This window comes from Osmerus eperlanus, chromosome 10, assembly GCF_963692335.1.
Source record: "Osmerus eperlanus chromosome 10, fOsmEpe2.1, whole genome shotgun sequence".
NCBI lineage: Eukaryota > Metazoa > Chordata > Actinopteri > Osmeriformes > Osmeridae > Osmerus > Osmerus eperlanus.
The window spans coordinates 3,231,502-3,251,479 of record NC_085027.1 but is presented as its reverse complement, the minus strand read 5'-3'; the positions used below and the strand labels follow the sequence as shown (position 1 = coordinate 3,251,479).

Below are 19,978 nucleotides of genomic sequence, written 5' to 3'. Positions count from 1 at the left end.
CCTGTCGTGGAGGAGGAGAGATGGCATACGCCAGGGTTGGAGGGTATCTCGACTGACGGGGTGTACTTTAGTTTGGGTTCAAGCACAGATAGCTATTTCTGTCAGTCACTGGTTTAAGGTATTTCAGTGATTCTTTTTCTCAGGGTTGTTGAGCTGGGCCGGGGGGTGGGATTATCAGTTGAGGCTGATACATGATGATTCATGTATCAGCCTCCTTGGGAGTCAGGTGGCTGAGCGGTTAGGGAATCGGCTAGTAATCTGAAGGTTGCCGGTTCGATTCCCGGCTTTGCAAGATGACGTTGTGTCCTTGGGCAAGGCACTTCACCCTACTTGCTCGGCGGGGAATGTCCCTGTACTTACTGTAAGTCGCTCTGGATTAGAGCGTCTGCTAATGACTAAATGTAAATGATGAATGTTGACTAGACCTTGCTTTACAGATGATACCTACTGTATGAGAATCTTCCTCCCCCTCATCCCTCCGTCCAGGTGTGGAAGCTGGCGGGTCACGGCCTCATGCACTCCTTCAGCACGGAGCACGCCAAGCAGTCCATATTCCGCAACATCGGCGCGGGCGTCATGCAGGTGGAGACCCGCCCCGGAAACCGCATCTTCACCTGCGCGCCGACGGCACGCTGAAGATGCGCGTCCTGCCGGACCGCTACAACATTCTCAACAGCATCTTCGACATCCTGTAGCCGAGCGGCCGTCTGGGCCTCGAACAACGGAAAGGAGCCTCAGAGGAGAGATGAGAGAGAGAGGGGAGAGATGAGAAGAGGAGAGAGAAGGGAGAGAGAAAGAAGAGAGAGAGAGAGATGAGATGAGAGAGAAGAGAGGGGTGAGAGAGAGTGAGAGAAGAGAGAGAGAGAGAGAATAGAGAGAGAGAGAGAGAGAGAGAGAGATGAGAGAGATAGAGATGAGGAGAGAGAGAGAGAGAGATGAGAGTGAGAGTATGAACTAGAAGAGAGTAGAGGAGACTGAGAAGAGATAGAGAGAGAGAGTAGAGAGAGAGTAGGGAGATGAGAGAGGAGAGGGAAAAGGGGTAGAGAGTTCCACATCTTACACTGTGAATGGTTTGTAGTGACTGGAGGGGATGGTGGGAGATGAGAAACATGTCCAAGCTTTCTTCTATTCGTGTTTGTACTGGGTTTACTGTCATGTAAATCATAGCCAGAGTGAGATGAAGCTGTGCATATTGTCCTCCCACACCCCCCCGAAAGCCTGAAAGCAAAGAGTTAAAGCAGCAGTACCATAAATTTATTTTAAAAGCTAGATTTACTGTCATTTTCTGAGGCCGACATTGTTCCAGACTCTCTACTCGGAGAGTGTGTCCATAGGGAAGCTATGCATGTCCTGTTCTCGTTATGCGGTGCAATCACAGGTCTATTGATAGTGCTCTGTAAAAGTGCTCAAGCAAAACTTTTAAAGTGTGTAACTGTCGTCATTTTGTGCCCACAGCCGAAATCTTTTTAGCATCTACTTTAACCAGCACTGTGGTTTGTTAAGTCAGTGGTTTCCAGTGTGAATCGAGTTGTTGGATCTGCATTTTGTTTCCATGGTTTTAACTCCCCTGGCTTATCTCCCCCGTGATGGCAGAGTTGAACCCCCTTAGTGAGCCCTGCCCCTTACCCACTTGGCTGCTCTGTCACAAGGCCCAGACCTGGCCTGGTGTAGCCTGACTCGGTGCCCTCTGCTGTGTCTGCCCTCTGTACGCCCGACTGCCCCCAATCGCCTGTTTGTGTGGCAGCCTCACTGCTAGAACATTGCTGTTTGGAAGATGACGTGTTTTACTCCTGTGACTGTGGTTTAAATGTCTCATCTGTCTGGTCCACCAAACTCCCCTCCTACCCTGAGTAGAAACACAACACTCCAGTTCTGGTTTTGCACAATTTGTTTTGTTTATTGTTTCTTTTATTATTAAGATTACGTTGTTGTTGTTGTTATTGTTTATTATTAAGTTACACAAGTTTGCTTTGTGTTTTGTTTGGTCATTGTTTTCTTGTTATTTATGTTTAACATATTGCCTTTTACGTTAGGAATGTAAGGGGTGTATTACTCTATTTCACTGGGACGTAGTGCGTCATGGTGTTGGTAGGTTTGTGTGTGGTTACCACTGTAGTTCTCGTTTTTACTGGTTCATCCATAATAAATAGATATTTGCACTCAAATCTGGAGACACTATAAAAGTTTCTTTCAAATGAATAGGCTATCAAGAGGAAACTGTTATATACAAATGAATGTCTGGCTATATTTGGCCAAGTAGTATAATGTTATAAGTTTTAATATATAAATAATATATGAATTACCACAACAGCTTGTACAAACATGAAAGCGTTTTCTTTATTTTTTGGTTTGTATCATAACAGCTGGTAACTTTTGTTAAGTGTATGTATGGTATTTATTAAAGAGATTTGTGTTTCTCTCCTTCGGACCAACATGTCTACTATATGTGTACTAAGTGTTCGGACCAACGGTCCCTCTTTTGTGTGTGTGCATGCGTGTTTCTGATGTGTGCACATGTGTGTGCGTGTGAGTGTGTGTGTGTGTACTACGTACTGTAAAACTGACTACGGGGAGATATAAACTAGGGCACTCGAAAGAGTCTGAAGATGAGAGAGAAAGAGAGAGAGAACAGGCTGTTCTACCAAGGTCAAAGTTTAACCTTTGTAAGTTTAATAAATTATTTTTATTTCATCAGATGTTTTTCTTTTCTTTCCTGGAGCGGTAACCAGCGGTAACCAGGAGCGGTAATCAGACGTGACCATGCAGCTTCACCTGAGCCGGGCAGGAAGCACGTTCTGTTCACACAGGCGTGCAGCTCCTGGGGCCATCAGGAAAGAACCCATTGTGCGGTAGATGTACAGTATGATTTGGCATGCAGTTACAGAGAAAAACGATTAAATAGAACAATAAAGTTGTTTTCAGAAAGGTCAGTAAAGGGAAACAATAAATAAAGGGAACCATTAAAAAGTGAAAAATACAACAACTTGTTATTCAAAGCTTACAATCCCAAGAACAGTAGAAAAAGGGTCACATAAATACATCACTAATATACTGTTTGGACAAAGTTCATTACACACACTATTTATACACTAACAATAACAACTTCTTCATCTGACTATATTGATCTCATGGACCAGCCCTTATTGATATATCAACCCCTAACATAATGGGAATCTGCACCGGAAGTAATTAGTGTGTCTTCGCATTACTACTAAAATCTAATATGAAGTTACATGACCAGCGTTCACAGATACAAGGTGGATATTTACGTGGGTTTTCCCTCAGGAGTCGCAAGAATCAGCAGGCTTTCACAGATCTGTGTTCTTGTGACGTCTGGTGCGGGTCAGGGAGCGAGACAGGAGACATGACACAACAACACAGACCTGTGAGAGCTGACCACGTCACCTCAGCCAGTACGAGCTCTCCGCTCAGTCGTCTGAGATGAAGTGGACCACGTAGAGTCTGACGTAGCCGCTGTCCCACACGTACAGGTGTCTGTCCTTGGGGCTGTAGGTCAGCATGGCAAGAACCCCACCCGGGGGACGCAGGTCAAAGGTCATGTTGACAGGCTTCGCCTTCAGCAGGTCGAAGGCGAAGGTCACCCGTGTGTCCTTGGTGTCGGTGACGTAGAGGACTCCGCAGGCGATGAAGGCGTTGCCAGCTTTGTTGTGGGGGTAGGTGGTGTTGATGTAGGTGGTCACTGAGAAGGTCTTCTGGTCCAGTTGAGCCACCATGATGCTCTCGTCCAAGCTGGAAGAGAAGATCAGCCACAAACCATTCTCGTCCACTGCCAGCTTGAAGTAGGTCTTTGAATTGGTGAGCAGATAGGAGAGGTTGTGGTACAGAGCGTTGTCGATAGCCAAGGTGGCTAGTTTCTTGGTTTTCAGGTTAAATCTGTGAACAGATAATGGTGCAATACTGTAAGACACATTCAGGTTTTTGGTTGACTTTACACTTTCTACTTTACTGGAACTTACTTAAAGTATAGGTCTTGTTTAAGGTTAGTATAGGTCATTATGTGTATTAGAGGTCTAGTATATTGTATATTGCATACTTTCTTTGTATATTAGGATGTTTATTATTATATTTTTATTTGATTTGATTTGAGTTTATCATAGATGTAATCTATGTTCTTAGCACTTATGTTATGCTAGGTTGCTTGCATTGTCTTTTCCCAAGAATTTCAGTGCCCAGTCTGACCTTGTGTTGTTCTGTGCACCTGACAATAAAAACTTTGAAACTAAAGCCCTGTGCACTGAACTATAGACTTTGTGAACTAGAGACATTTAACTAACTCACTTAGTTGAAAGTCACGTGTGTGGTGTCTTACTTGGCAATGTTGGAGGTACCAGCTACATGGTAGTAGAAGGAGCCGTTGTGAACCATGTGACCACAACCCTGGAAGAACTTCCAGACGTTGATGACGTCACTGCTTCTGTTCTGGAAGGATGTGATGCTGTTGTATTTCCTTATTACGCTCCCTACAAAAGGTCAGGAGCCAGGAGGAATGTTCTGTGTTAGAACTGAATCATTTACTATATTATTGAATCCACACAGCCTCTGGTGCATACCGGAGAAGTGATTTGCCACCCAGATACGTTCGTCACTCAGCACTGCCATGTCCTTCATCCAGGTTCCGAAGGTGTTGTTCATCTGAGATATGTTCCTGGGGTTGATCAGTGACTTGATCAAGCATTCTGAGGGACGGAGAATGATGGGATCTCAGAACACGGTTCATGTACACACTAATGACTTCCTGGTAACTGTTTAAACCATGAAAACACACTCTGAGAATCATCCAGTCCGACACGTACCTTTCTTCTTGGTTTTCTCCTGTTGTTTCCCAACCTCCTTCCCAGACAAGGCCCAGTCATTTGGGACAGCATGGAGTGGACCTGAGGACAACACATAGGGATTATGCATCTTCACTGTCTTTCTACTAAGAGAAGAAATTACTTTGATGGCAAACTGAGAATGGGATGTCTCACCCTCTGTCTGGGCAGCATGAATGTAGGGTCTGTGGCTCCTGTTCCGGGGGGGCCCATGGGGGCCTGGGGGGCCGGGGGGCCCCGGGGGACCAATAGGACCAGGAGATCCTGGAGGACCAGCTGGACCTGGGGGGCCTGGATGTGAGACAGGCGAGGACACCGCTCACCGCGTGATAAAAACAACCTTGCGCACTCTAGACCAATGTGCTCAACCCTGGTCCTCAGGGAAAATGTGTTTCCATTGGAGAATATTGCAGTCTTTACCCTGTAATATGACATCGTTAGATGGGTGTGCCTTTTCTCCAGGAGGGCCTTGCTCTCCTCTCTCTCCCTTCTCTCCCTTCTCTCCCTTCTCTCCTGGCTGTCCTTCCTCACCCGGTGGGCCTGTGAGGGGGCAGATGTCAGGTGTTTGATTCTAAACAACAAACTTAACTCATTTCGCACGAAACTCATTCACTGGGATGTCTTACAGGGCGAGGCAACAGGCAGAGATTTGTGAAAGAGTTTGTTAGTCATGTCAGGATCCGAACCATTCACTCCTCATGGTGATCCACATCATTCACACTTGAGGAACCCAAGTGGGATGCTGGAAGAATGAGTTTTCCGTCTCATTCAGCTGAGGCCCAAAACCGCACTCATGAATATCATCTCTGCCCAGTGAGAGAAAAGATTGTGCCTTTCATCCACAGAGACTTGGCAGAGGAGGTTTGAATGAAGAGAAGAGCCCACAGTGAATAGAATGCATCACGATTATGACACGCGACACAGGGGCATTTTGGTTGTCTGTCAGTCAAGTACCTTCCAAATATGTGTACGAAACGTGAATGTGAGTATGTGCGTGTGACTGTCTATACAACCAGGCAGACTCTTAGGAGACATTGTGTGTTCTTCCCTTTCACTGCTTCACTATAACAAGTTTCTTAACCAAAAGACCAAAAATGGCCTCAGGTTCTTGGGCTGTGAAAGAGCAGAAGGCTGGCTGGTTCTCTCCTCACCTCTCTTCCCTCGCTTGCCGTCTGCCCCAGGCAGTCCATCCAGACCTGGGATCCCATCAGTGCCATTGTCCCCTGGAGACGCATCTCGTCCTGGCAAACCTAAAAAAGACACACGGACAGCACAGAGAACCTTTAAAAGGTTTAACCATAGGCGGTGCTTTGAAAAAAATCTGTGTTTAGGCTCAATTTTTCTGTCAGGTTCTGAGGTGATCAACGTGCCGAGGCTGAAAACATGGTTGTCATGGTACATTTTGATGGCATGATAATATTAGCACTCACCAGGCGGTCCTGGAGGGCCTGCAACAGAACACAGAGATGTCAGGGAGAAAATACACTTGAATACGCTTTGACAATATCTGAAAAAGATCGCCTGTAGTCACTGAAACATGTTATGTTACTTACAAAATCATGATGAGAACTCACCTGCAATGCATATTCCCTTGGTGCTGTTACATATATCAATCAACACTTTGATCTAAAAACAAAGCCAACCACAAACCATTCAGAAAATACGACAGATTGAAACGTTTCTACTTAAAAGTAAAAAAAGCGACACGCTCTGACCGAAGGAACCGGTAAGCTCTCTCACCGGGACCATGGAGTAGGTCATCATCATCATCATCTCGTCTCGTATCTCCATCTTGTGGCCGTGAGAGGGCCTGTGTTTGTGCTTCAGCTCGTGCCTCATCCTCTTCCCCATCTCCACCTCCACCTCCTGGCTCCCTTCCACCTCGGGGCTGGCCTCCTGCAGCAGCCCCTGGCTCTCCTCCTCCTGCTTCAGGTCCCTCACCTCCTGCCTCACGTCCTGCCTCACGTCCTGTCTCACGTCCTGCCTCACGTCCTGCCTCAACTCCTGCCTCAACTCCTGCCTCAGTTCCCTTTCGATCTCCTGGCTCACCTCCTGCCTCATTTCCTGCCTCAACTCCTGCCTCAGCTCCCTTTCGATTTCCTGGCTCCGCTTGTTCCTGGAGTACTGGTACTGGACCTGCTCCTCCACACCTCCTCTGGGAACCTCCTGGAGGAGTTCCACCACGGAGCTCTGCTCCACCTCCGTCACCCGGCTCTCCACCCGGTCCACCCTGGTCCACAGCTGGTTCTGCTGGACCAGGAGCACCAGGAGGCCCACGGAGTTCCCCAGCGCCAGAGCACAGGAGCCGTACAGCAGGACCCGCTGGGGGAGAGACAGGCTGGGGGTCGGGATCCACATATCTACTACCCCTGCTCCTCCGCCTCCTCCGCTTCGGAATTCACTCGCACGTTTCAGCATTCACACTGGGAAATTCTATTGGAGAAGTATCCCAAAGACAAGTCCTTCACTGTTCAGTGTATGTCGGCTCTCTAGTGGTGGATGAAGTGTCAGGTCCAAGCCCTCTCTTTAGATTCCAAAAGAGCAACGTTGTTGGATTATAGAAACGGACTCCAGTATACTTTTCACTTTCCACTAACTCCAAAGCATCCAAATCAATCTAGACTAGGTCTGCGTCCGAGTTCCAGGTCCAAATACAATCCAAGGCATCACAAGCGTCCGGAGAGTGGAGTGTGTCCGGGTGGTCTCTCTGAAGGCAGGCTGGTAAATACTCTCCTTGTTGTGTTGTGGACCAAGTGGAGTATGATGTGTGTGTGATGTAGGGGTGGGCTTTCAACAATCCTTTGGGCTTGTCTGGGAAGAAACCCCTCGCCTGTGCAGTCACCTGATTTATATTCAGCACAAAGCATTCTGGAGCCGTGGGCAGTGACTGACAACACACACACACACACACACACACACACACAGAGTGCCATAAACAAGAGCAGAAAGACCCAAGGCTTCATGTTTTCTTCTGTAACCCTCAAACTCTCCCCCATAAACCCCCGCCTCACCCCTCAACAGAAACGATGTACACACACACACACACACACGCTACCCTTGTCATGAACTGTTAAATTTAATAAAACGAATGTATTCAAATGTTCCAAGTGTCCAATAAGGGTGTCTTTAGTGAACACATCAACAACACATCAACTATGTAAGCTGGTAAGACGTTTGTAATTTCAATCAAGTTGCCGGTTGATGTTCTGTGATATTAATACTGTATATTTAAGCATTTTTAGTTCTCTTTTTAGCAGTGAGCTGGTTAGTAGTGCTCTCTGCTCAGGCGTCACCTGACACCAGATGACCTGGTCTGCTGTTCCACCAGATGACCTGGTCTGCTGTTCCACCAGATGACCTGGTCTGCTGTTCCACCAGATGACCTGGTCTGCTGTTCCACCAGATGACCTGGTCTGCTGTTCCACCAGATGACCTGGTCTGCTGTTCCACACGCTGGTTCCACATCTCCCCAGGCTGCGATCCCATCACCCGTCTCAGCTCTCGTCCTCAAACTACAACAATGACCCAGTTCTGTAGCTTCAGTTCGGGCTAGAAAAGAGACAGTTGACCAGTAAGATGACATTTCCCCAGGAAAGTGACACTCATCTCTCTGGAACTTTCCTTGCCTTTGTAAGTCATTGGCGCGCTGTGACGAACCTCAAAGGCATTCTGTGTTTATGTGCTTTTACCAGAGTATTTATAAACATGAGTATCTGTACTTCTACTTAAGTGAAGGATGTGTGTACTTTTTCCATCTCTGCATCCTTCCAACACAATGTAGGCCTACTTCTTCTAACAAGCAGCAAGCATATGGTTAAATTAGTCAAACAGCTCATTCACTGTAATGTGTTCATTAAAAGCAGCACTCGTAAATGCAGTGCGTATAATGTCCTCGGGCCAGACAAAGACTGAAACCTCACTTTGTCACACACACAAACACACACCACAGTTAAAAGGCAAAGTCTGACATAGATAAGTGGATCCAGTAAACCTCGGCGTAACCTAGCTGTTACAGTAAAAGGCTGTTCACGGGTGCCTTCCCCCAGACTCTGGGCCTGGGGCAGTAGGTCACACACTGACAGGAGGAGAGCGCTGTACATCAGTGAAGAGGCTGCAGGAAAGACAGCGCAGGGGTTCAAATGTTCTCTCTAATGTGTCTCCATAGAGCCTGGCTCAGTCTCATAGTCCCAGAGATGAGGAGCCTGGCTCAGTCTCATAGTCCCAGAGATGAGGAGCCTGGCTCAGTCTCATAGTCCCAGAGATGAGGAGCCTGGCTCAGTCTCATAGTCCCAGAGATGAGGAGCCTGGCTCAGTCTCATAGTCCCAGAGATGAGGAGCCTGGCTCAGTCTCATAGTCCCAGAGATGAGGAGTCTGCCCTGGGGGGATGAACGAGAGAGAGAGCCCCTCACTCCAGAATTGTGTTGATCAGACTTTTCTTTGCGATTACAATACATGCACACCGTCGAAGGACGGCACATGCAGCCTTCGGTATCGAAAATTAGAATGGATCATTCTATACATGGCGTATCGAAATTCAAAAATATTCAGCTAACATGACGGTCATTGTATCGCGTGATGTAAATGGACAGATGGTTCAATCTGCTGCTTTCCAAAATATTATCTGTGCACCCTCCTCCATTCTCTCTACTTCCATTTCCTCTGTGGTTCCCAGCGCTGCCAGCAGCTGTGAGGACGCTTCCTGTTCCCCTTCATCAGGCCACGCGTGAGGACAGCTGGGATGGACAGCTGTCTGGTAACCTGCCGTGTCCTTGAACTCTGAATCAGAATCAGAAATCGGTTTATTCGCCATGTATGTTATACAAACACGGAATTTACTGTGGCAGAGAGGTGCAAAACACTAAACATATACAGATCTTAAATTAAGTAAAAGTACAAGAGTTTAGCTATTTCTAAGAACTAAACAATCTAAGAATACAACAATTTAAATATAAAATAAAATATATATAAAAATAAGAATAATGAGCAGAGTGAATGGTCAACATAGTGCAGTCGGATACTGAGATAAAGTGGCTTATGCATACTGAATTGCCATTAGATGGACTTATAGTTAAATAAGTGAATGAATGTCAATGGGAGTCCTTGGCCTTGTTGAAGAGGCCAGTAGCAGATGGAAAGAAACTGTTCTTATGGCGTGAGGTTTTGGTCCTGATGGACCGCAGCCTTCTGCCAGAGGGGAGTAGCTGGAACAGGGAGTGACCAGGGTGGGAGGGGTCGGCCACAATCTTCCTCGCACGCCTCAGGGTCCTCGAGGTGTGCAGGTCCTCGAGGGTAGGCAGATTGCAGCCGATCACCTCTCACCAACTCTGGTCCTCAGCTGAACTCGCTCCCACTCCCTGACAGCCTTCCCATCCTCCTTTCTTTAACATCCAATACCTTTACTACCCTTCCCTCACAATACAACCGTCCTTTCCTTCTTACCTACAACCACAAGTAACCTCTAAGACCATCTACAGTGTGCAAATGTTTACCAGAACTGGAGGAATACAGTAGTGAAATCAGAATACAGTTGTGGGGCCTCCATGTTCACAGACCTTCATGGGAGATGCAGTGATGCAGCTGGGGGTAGGAGTGGGGGGTGAGGGGTCAGGGGTGAGGGGTCAGGGGTGAGGGTGGACCAGGCCAAAGACCCCTCTGTTCACAGGCATGAACTCAAGGAATTCTGTTCAGATGAGTAGTAATTCAGCTTAGTGTTGTTGTGATGCTAGTACAGTGGCCATATCATGTTTATAGAGAAGATATTACTCAATAAAACCTGCAGGGCTAAAACCCATTGAGTTTTTTTTACATGATATTCATTTGACTTTTTTACACTTTGTCAACAGAAAACTTTATCTTCAACCAGTCCAAAATAATCCTCCCTCGAACCTATAAACACATGCAAATCAATTCCACACAACTGCATGGTGACAAAGAGTCGACCACAGAGACACAAGGTTACATTAACATGTACAGAGACACAGAGGCCTGGACCCAGAAGGAGGCGAGAGCCGGAGGTCTGGAGCCGGAGCTCGCTGTAACATCAGGAGACTGCTACACTCTGCTTATTCATGCAGAAGAATCTAGACCTTTTCCGTCATACGGGCCAGAGATATGAAGACACAGAAGCTCGTTTGAACGCGACCACATTCTTTCATCGGGGTGTGGGCGGCTAGTGAATTCACAGTCCTTTCTACTGATTAAATGGTACAAAGAGGCCAAGGCCAAACAACATGGCCTTTGTGCGACAACGACAAAAGTGATTGCGAGGTTTAGGAGTGAGAAGCAAGGAGGGGCAGGAGATCTAGAAAAGATCTAGGAAAGTTTGGAGAGGTGGGGCTGTGTCTGGATGATATGGAGGGAGGAAAGATTTGAGAGTTGTTGTCTAAATGTCTGAGACAGAAGATTAATTGTCTGTATATGTGAACAGGTGAGTCACAATGAATTAGACACAGCACCCATTGAACGATAATGACATTGCATTTTCAACAGACGCATAGGGAGGTCAAATGTCTGAATATTTCTCTGTCTCTAAGTTATGTAAGCCTGTGTGTGTTCACTCTCTCGCTCTCTCGCTCTCTCGCTCTCTCGCTCTCTCGCTCTCTCGCTCTCTCGCTCTCTCGCTCTCTCGCTCTCTCGCTCTCTCTCTCTCTCTCTCTCTCTCTCTCACTCTCTCACTCTCTCTCTCTCTCTCTCTCACTCCCACGGAGCTCTGCTTCACCATCTACTGGCCACTGTGGACATTAAAACATTCATATTTCTGCTGAGAAAAAAAACCTCACAGATGTCAAGTCTTGTTCTTCACTTCTGTCTGCCATTTCAAAATCCAATATCACTACGCTGGTAAAAAACACTTGTCACATTTACAAACAACAGGTGGTTACACTCGCAGATGTTTTGTTTTTTTCTTCGGGTGAACTGCACAATAGTTTGTGTTGGAGGCCCACACACTCATTGGTTGCAAACCACTGAGAATGTTTAATTTCCTGTGTGAGAGCGAGCCCAAGTGAGAGTGTGGAGATAAGGCTGTAATAACACGGAGATTCTCCCCGCCTCAGACTGGAACCCCGTGCAGGTGCTCTGCCCAGGGCTCCCCCTCCGGCGCGCGGTGTTGGACGGATCTGCTCCCTCCGCTCTGAGGTTTAAAGGAGTAAGGAAACACCTGCTCCTCACAACCACCGACGCAGGGCGAAGAGATCACGCTTACGAGCTTTCATGTTAAGACTGTTTTGGATAACTCGTTTCACAACATGTGCCCGACTAAAGAAGCCCCATTGCTCTCAAGGACACGTTGTGTTGGCGGTCTTCCAAGGTTACGGTGAAATTTGTTGAAATTGTTGAATCCAAGGTTACTATGAAATGTTCCCTCTTTGTTATGACTTTTACATCACCAGGGAGCCAGTGGTCTAGCAGTCTGACTGGCCTATAAGAGAGGGCCTGGCTGTCCGTGCAGCACTGGCAGAGACTGAAGGCGACGTGTTTCGTGAGCGTTCGTTCCGTGCGAGTGTGTGTCCCCGCGTCCCAGCTCCTATGGATCTGTTGTCTCTGTGCGAGCGCTCCATGACTCCGGTGCGTCTGGACCCAGGCATGGCTAGCCTCGTCGCATCCGCCTCCCGGAACGCCACAGCCGTGTGGTCGGAGGGCGTCTCCTTAGCAACCAGCGCCCTCCTGTTGTTCGTCTGTGTGCTTGTGGCCATCTGGAGCCACTCCGAGAAGACCTCTGTACCCGGTCAGTCGAGCATTACCGCCCGCAGGCTGGGTACTAATCCATTTCCTGTCTTGTCTCTCGGAGGCTATCTTGCTCTGTCTGTGATGGTTCTCTGTTGTGATCCCTGGCAGGTCCTTCGTTCTGTCTGGGAGTAGGGCCCCTGCTGTCCTACCTGAGGTTCATCTGGACGGGGATTGGCACAGCCAGTAACTACTACAACAACAAGTATGGGGACATTGTCAGGGTCTGGATCAACGGGGAGCAGACCCTCGTACTCAGCAGGTTGGCACCACATTTATCACTCAAGCAGACCAGCGACCAAGAAGCAAAAATGAAAAAAAGAAGACAAATGTTTGTGCAAAAGTTATCTAATCTGTTACTGAACAAACTTTGAGTGAAAAAAAGGCTGCATATATCTTCCAGTTTCGCATTAAGTTACTAACGTTCACAGATCCAGATATTGAGTGACAATTTCTCCCTCGCCTCTCTAGGTCGTCTGCGGTGTACCACGTCCTGAAACAGAGCCGCTACACCTCACGTTTCGGCAGCAAGCAGGGCCTCGCGTGCATCGGCATGGACGGCAGAGGGATCATATTCAACAGCAACGTAACTCTGTGGAAAAAGATACGCACCTTCTTCGCTAAAGGTAGCCTGTTTCACTAACCCACAACACAACATGACTCCAAATAACAAACATGGATCGTTAAAAACAGAAATCGCTGTATGATGACGTATTTACATTTACATTTAGTGATTTAGCAGACGCTCTTATCCAGAGCGACTTACAGTAAGTACAGGGACATTCTCCCCGAGGCAAGTAGGGTGAAGTGCCTTGCCCAAGGACACAACGTCATTTTTGGCACAGCCGGGAATCGAACTAGCAACCTTCTGATTACTAGCCCGATTCTCTAACCGCTCAGCCACCTGACTCCCCCTGTTTGTTTGTGTTTAGCGCTGACTGGACCAGGGCTGCAGAGGACGTTGGACATATGTGTGTCGTCCACTCACACACACCTGGACGGTCTGAGGGAACTGCAGTCCACACAGCCTGACGGAGGGGAACGTGACGCTGCGGGCCAGGTGGATGTTCTCAGTCTGCTACGCTGCACTGTGGTGGACATCTCCAACAGGCTGTTCTTGGGAGTGCCTCTGAATGGTGAGCAACACACACGCACATAGAATACACACACATACACACACACAGAATACACACATGAAGCATGCATAAACACGCATTGAATTTACTCTCTCAGATTAGATTAAATAGAACTTTTATTAACCCTGAAGAGAAATTCTGACGTCACAGCAGCCCCAATAAACTGTGCTAAACATATTCCAATGTTTTTGGCGTTTCCAGAGAAAGAGCTACTGCGGAAAATCCTGAAGTATTTTGAAACATGGCAGACGGTGCTGATCAAACCAGACATCTACTTCAAACTGGGCTGGATTCACCAAAGACACAAGAAAGAAGCGTGAGTGAGATTTAAATCATTTACGAGGCTTCCCTTAAATGTTTCTTTGCTTTTTATCTGCTAACCATGCATCCTTTATCCAGGCTATGTTTGTACAGACGTTAATATTGTTGTCCTGTGGTACAGCCAGGAGCTGCAAGATGCTATTGAGAGTCTGATAGAGCAAAAGAGGAGGGCTCTGCAAGAGGCGGACAAACTGGATGACATTGACTTCACAGCAGACCTCATATTTGCACAGGTCAGTCTGGGTCAAACCCTTGCACACGCTTCACTGTACACTTGTCTTGGCTGACAAAGTTTGATCTTGGCCAAGTCAAACACTGTGAACAAAATAGGCCAGAAGTCTCAATAGCCAGACCACTACATGGTTTCCTGTGTGCTTTCAGAGTCATGGGGAGCTGTCTGCAGAGAACGTGCGTCAGTGTGTGTTGGAGATGGTGATCGCTGCTCCAGATACTCTGTCCGTCAGCCTGTTCTTCATGCTGCTGATCCTCAAGCAGAACCCAGACGTAGAGCTGCAGATTCTAGAAGAGATAGACGCCGTGAAAGGTGAGGTCGAGCTAGATCTGGTCACGTCTGAAGAGTCACAGATTCTGGTGAACTGATATCTCCGTGAGTCTTTCACGTTGAGTGACGGTTATTTCCCGTTTGCCTCTCCAGGTGACCGGGAGCTTGAGAACTGCGACCTGCCGAAGCTCAGAGTCCTGGAGAACTTCATTAACGAATCCCTGAGGTTCCATCCTGTGGTGGACTTCACCATGCGCAAGGCGCTGTCTGATGATGTCATAGATGGATACAGAGTGCCAAAGGGGACAAACATCATTCTCAACATGGGCCGCTTGCACAAGTCAAACGAGTTCTTTCTGAAGCCCAAGGAGTTCAGTTTGGACAACTTTGAAAAAAATGTATGACAATCTAAAGATTTCTCTGTATTGGAACTGTGATCACCAAAACTCATATTTGGGTTGAAACTCAACATCAGAAGTACAATACTTGAATTCTATTTATGTATTTCTTTTTTTTGCCATTCCTCTCCTCTCTCAGGTTCCTAGTCGGTACTTCCAGCCTTTTGGCTCAGGCCCACGCTCCTGTGTTGGAAAACACATCGCCATGGTGATGATGAAATCCATCCTGGTGACACTGTTGTCCCGATATTCTGTGTGCCCTCAGAAGAGTGTGACACTGGACTGCATCCCACAGACCAACAACCTCTCTCAGCAGCCTGTGGAAGAAGAGAGGGAAGCTCTCAAAGTGATGTTTATACCACGTCACACAACCAGGAAGTTGTCATAACTGTCCCAGAGCCAGTCTCAGCCCCTGGTGTTGTTTTGTATGTATTAGTTTTACTGTTTTATCTATTTTGTTATATTATTTGTATTATAACGTTTTGTAAATGTAAATTATACATTCCAGAAGCAACCGTAGACACAGTCCCTCAAAGTGACTGTTGTAAAAATTGTCGCAAATAAATGTAAGTTATTAAAAAATATATCTAGCATTCATCTGTTACAGTTTTTCCCTTATTGTACAAAACTGACAAAAAAATATAAAAAATGAATAAATTAAATAAATGAGTTATAAAAACAAGTTCCCTAAACTGACAAGAGAGGGCGCTGCAATCCAATCACAAACCCTCTGAAGCGGATTCACCCCCATGACAACAGGGCATCACTCGGTCACTGGGCACACGCTCCTGGAAACTGGACACATTTGTTTTGCTCTTCACAGCAATCATCTCCACGTCCGGCCACGGTCCCTCCTGCTCACCCTCCAGAAAGCAGAGAGGGTCTCCAAAGACAATATTACAATGACTCCTACCTTGCTGATAGAATAAAAAGCATGCTAGATGTGCAAGTTTCCTGCGCATCTAGCATGCGATCGGTTTCTACAAAAGACTTCTGGTACCAACACAAAACGCCTTCTAGTGGACTGTGCAAATCTGCAGGCATTAAATAAGAACGTTCCCCTGGGTTACAGTACTGTAAAATTAGGATACAGTCATGAAAAAGAACATGAGGAATAATTCCTAAACAGAAAGCCTCAAGTGCTGCTCTCATTAAAGAGTAACTTAAGTACCACTAAATAGTACACAAATTATGACACATAATTGATCAATGAGGATATGTCAGAGTACGTAAAAAATGATCTCATAAATCACAAACGTTTTTAACCACTATGTGGCTTGAGAGTCTGGATTTACCACAAAGTAATAATAAAATAATTTTGCAAAGATTAGTCATAATCAAAACCAGCATTTACGAGTTTAGCAATGCGAGAGTATTAACCATGGGGTTTAAAAAAAATAAATGTTTTTTTAATGTTTGGTTACACTTTAACTCTTCCGAGTCGGCGAACGCCTGTAGTCTATTATTACAGGACCCCTGAATTCCCTCCATGTTGGCTGTTTAGCTGTTCTTCATACTGTTTCTTCTTCTGTCCATCTCCTATGAGAAGAATAAGCACTGGATGGTTTTGCTGGAACATAATGGTGATAATTTAAATACTTATCAGTAACTGATCCTATCCTAACTTGAGTAAGGGGTCGATTCCATGTTTTACAGAAAGCGGTCCTGTGTCTTGGGTTGCGTTTCGCTTGACCAGATCAGACTCTCTGAACTGAGTTCCATCAAATGAAAAACACTTCCTGCTTTTGTCAGCCCAGAATGTTGACCTCTTGTCCTATCACGAGGTAGGATTCTCGCACACCTCCCAATGGGAATGCTTTGAAGTTGGAAAGTTTGAGGTCAATCCCTGGATTTGGTAAAGCTGGATTTGGTAAACCCAGATAAATATATGACACGTACATCAGGCATTTCCACTGAAATATGTCAACCATGCAGCATGATATCTTTCTGTCTTTAAGGGATAATTGTCCCCTTTCCTCCTGTCTGTCTCCTCCGTTCCAGGGTGATAAGTTTTAATTAACACCTCCCTGTGTTCTTCTTGTCACCAAAACCAAGAACACTGCCACAGCCCATCACCATCACATAGACAGGGAGAGGGGGAGAGGAGGGAGAGAGAGAGAGAGAGGAGGGTATAGAGAGGAGGTATAGAGAGGAGGAGAGAGAGAGGGACTAGAGAGAGGAGGGAGAGAGAGGAGGGGGATTGTGAGGAGGGTGTAGAGTGTGGAGGAGAGTGAGTGAAGTCAGAAAACTCTGATCAGAGAGAGGAGGTAAGAAAAGTGTTGTTTCAAATGCATAAATGAAACGATAAGACAGACGACAGGAGACATAATGACACGGTCTCAGTCTATCAGATATGTGCTGCTCTCAGTCAAGATTACAGTGATACAAATACCAGTGGTGTACAGTGACTCTTAAACAGGCACTCTGTCTCACTAAAGGGAAGTTCATAGAGAGCCTCAAATCCATCTAGAGAGTGATTAAATGCATGTTTGAGAGTGCCTGAGATATGATATACATCTGTTAGATACATCTTCTCTGTTGTTACTGTCTACGTGCATGTTAGTGCATTTGGGTGTGTTTTGTGAATGTTTATTACAGTGTTGTCATTAAACAGTAGTTCACGGTTCACTCCGTGTCTGTTCCTGTATGACAGCATAAGGGAAGTATGCCAGGCTAACTGCATAACACAAATGATTATAAGAGACCGTCGGAAACTAAATGGACTGACGTCCTCTCTCCAACTCTGATGGGTCAAAGCATGCTGGTGTTTATGCTCTCATGAACTCTGCTGCCCTCCCTTTTACACAACACACACAAACAAACGCACACAATATCATACAACATTTCCTGATACGCCAACAGCCAACAATAGCATATTGTGTGTGTGTGTGTGTGTATCTGTGTGTGTACTCAGCTCATTGTTAAGGCTTTGCAACTATGGAACAATCGAAGGTCATCAATAATAAAATCTGTTGTGATTTTATAGACCGGCCTAATGTCACGCATTCACATCGATGTTCTTTCCGATAACAAAACATTTTCAATATGTTGAGTTGCTGTCATGTTGGTGACTAAGAACGGTTCAAACTTTCAGATCCAAATGTCTTGCTATTTCTTGAACATTGTAGCTCTTTCATTGGCTTGGTCCTGCCGGAGAGACCCAGGATTGGCCCACTGCCAGGAGAGACCCAGGATTGGCCCACTGCCAGGAAACAGACCGGATCAAAGGCAAACTTGCACTTTGTGGCCTTTTCATGTGGCCTGTTTGTCCTACTCAGCTCATTGATTCCCAGTTCAACATTACAGACGAGGCAATAGAACTGAGCTATCTGACTGACTGACTGACTGACTGACTGTCTGTCTGTCTGTGTCTGTCTGACTGTCTGTTTCTGTCTGTCTGTTTCTGTCTGTCTCTGTCCGTCCATCTACAAATGTAAGCTCTGCGTCACTGTTTGGACAAGTCTGCAGCAAGGGACTCTGAGATGTATAAACAAACTTTAGTACTGTTTAATCCTCCACAGTCATTATGCTTCATTAGGCTGTGGTCTGGCCCTGCTCTGCTGTCCCTGCTGACAGAGTCTTTGGCAGCGCTTTCCCTCTGAGAGGCTGTGGGATGCTGGGTCTGACTGTGACACACAGACAGACAGACAAGACAGACAGTCGTATCCGTGCCCACTGTACACATAACTGGCCCATTAATCTGGGCTCGTTAATAGTGACATCCCTACAGTAATTATCTCTTTAATTTGATCCTAGGCTTGTCTGTGATTGAACTTGACAAATGACCTTAAGTAAGACTCAATTGAACAAATGACCTCAGAGCTCTCAGTCTTTTCATCGTTTGAAATGTCAAGTTTTGTTTTCAGCCAGTGGGGCTGTTGCGTGATCAACAGTGATTGGAGACGAGTGTTTTGGAGACCAGCATGTCAGTTGTGTACTGTATGATACAGAGACCCAGAGACGTCAGTGGTGTGTTGTAACAGACCATGACGAGAACAGACACCCTCTCCCTGGCATCTCAGAGGTGTGAACTAAACATCTATTGTTGGCAGCCCAGACTTGTAGTGAAGATTGCTGACACAATAATAAGTCAAATATGGCTATTATTAGGCTACACGCAGCCACTCTGCATGACGCGTGGATGGTACTGCCCTGGGCGAGCAAGAAGGGACCATCTGCTGCCCAATGATCCTGCTGAGCACCAGTCGGCTCAACACCTGCAAAATACTGCCATGGCAACTGTCGTGTTGCACCTACCCACACCCAATATCAACCACTGTGCTTTGTCAGACGGTTAAACTATTCCATTCTAGTTATGCTGGACTTGTTTCTATGTGTTCGTTGCGTTGGGTTTCTGATGGGAAGCAGAAAAATGCTAAATATTCCAAAACAGAGCCATGAGTATCCAGGTCATATGACCAGGCAGTTACGGTAATGCTGATAGGTGGACAGACAGGCAGCAAAAGAGGATGTATATGTGATATGCAGGCAGACAAACAAGTCAGACGTGTGGTGATGAGTCAGATAGACCGAATCTCTCCAGAGAAAGGCTCTGTCAAACAACCAATAAGAGAACGGAGAGTTTTTTTCACTGGTGGAAGAGTAGAGATTCTGTGGCTCAAAACGGTCCCTTTACTCTCTGAAACACAGGCTCACTGAGTCAGACAGTCAGAAAGGGACTGAAAGACAGCAAGAGAAAGAGAGAGACAGGCAGAGAGAGAGAGAGAGAGTCAGAGCAAGAGAGAGAGAACGAGAGAACGAGAAAGGGAGACAGAGAGAGAAAGTTTGTGTGAAACTGCGAAAAGAGAAGCAGAGAGAGAAAAGAGAGAGTTTGAGCGTGCAGAGGGTGTGTGACAGCACGGAGAGAATAAGGGAGTGGAAGGGAACCAGAGGCTGTTGGAGGGGAGGAGGGAGGGACGGAGGGAGGGAGGGAGGGAGGGAGGGAGGGACGGAGGGAGGGAGGGAGGGAGGGACGGAGGGAGGGACGGAGGGAGGGACGGAGGGAGGGACGGAGGGAGGGACGGAGGGAGGGACGGAGGGAGGGAGGGAGGGACGGAGGGAGG

The 19,978-nt window shown here is 46.6% G+C and overlaps 3 protein-coding genes across 3 annotated transcripts in view; 2 read left to right on the top strand and 1 right to left on the bottom strand.

Annotated features, from left to right (window-relative positions):
- dmxl2 (Dmx-like 2) overlaps positions 1–734 on the top strand; it is a 34,947-nt gene extending 34,213 nt beyond the window's left edge. The window contains 2 exon segments of the mRNA XM_062471756.1: positions 487–616; positions 619–734. Coding sequence (XP_062327740.1) covers positions 487–616; positions 619–695 — 207 coding nt within the window. The 3' untranslated portion in view covers positions 696–734.
- A 2,234-nt stretch (positions 735–2,968) lies between these two features.
- Positions 2,969–7,630, bottom strand: gldn (gliomedin). The gene is made up of 10 exons (XM_062471397.1): positions 6,573–7,630; positions 6,407–6,458; positions 6,263–6,280; positions 5,984–6,082; positions 5,253–5,372; positions 4,989–5,123; positions 4,815–4,895; positions 4,572–4,697; positions 4,331–4,481; positions 2,969–3,894 (listed from the first exon to the last, which is right to left on the bottom strand). Exons 1-10 carry the CDS (start codon positions 7,248–7,250, stop codon positions 3,429–3,431), a joined length of 1,926 nt encoding a protein of 641 aa, XP_062327381.1. The 5' UTR covers positions 7,251–7,630; the 3' UTR covers positions 2,969–3,428.
- Positions 7,631–11,959: 4,329 nt separating this feature from the next.
- On the top strand, positions 11,960–15,491 carry LOC134027730 (aromatase). Its single transcript, XM_062470770.1, has 9 exons — positions 11,960–12,559; positions 12,670–12,820; positions 13,030–13,184; positions 13,491–13,694; positions 13,896–14,010; positions 14,137–14,248; positions 14,397–14,559; positions 14,671–14,915; positions 15,055–15,491. Exons 1-9 carry the CDS (start codon positions 12,361–12,363, stop codon positions 15,301–15,303), a joined length of 1,593 nt encoding a protein of 530 aa, XP_062326754.1. The 5' UTR covers positions 11,960–12,360; the 3' UTR covers positions 15,304–15,491.
- Positions 15,492–19,978: the final 4,487 nt, after the last annotated feature.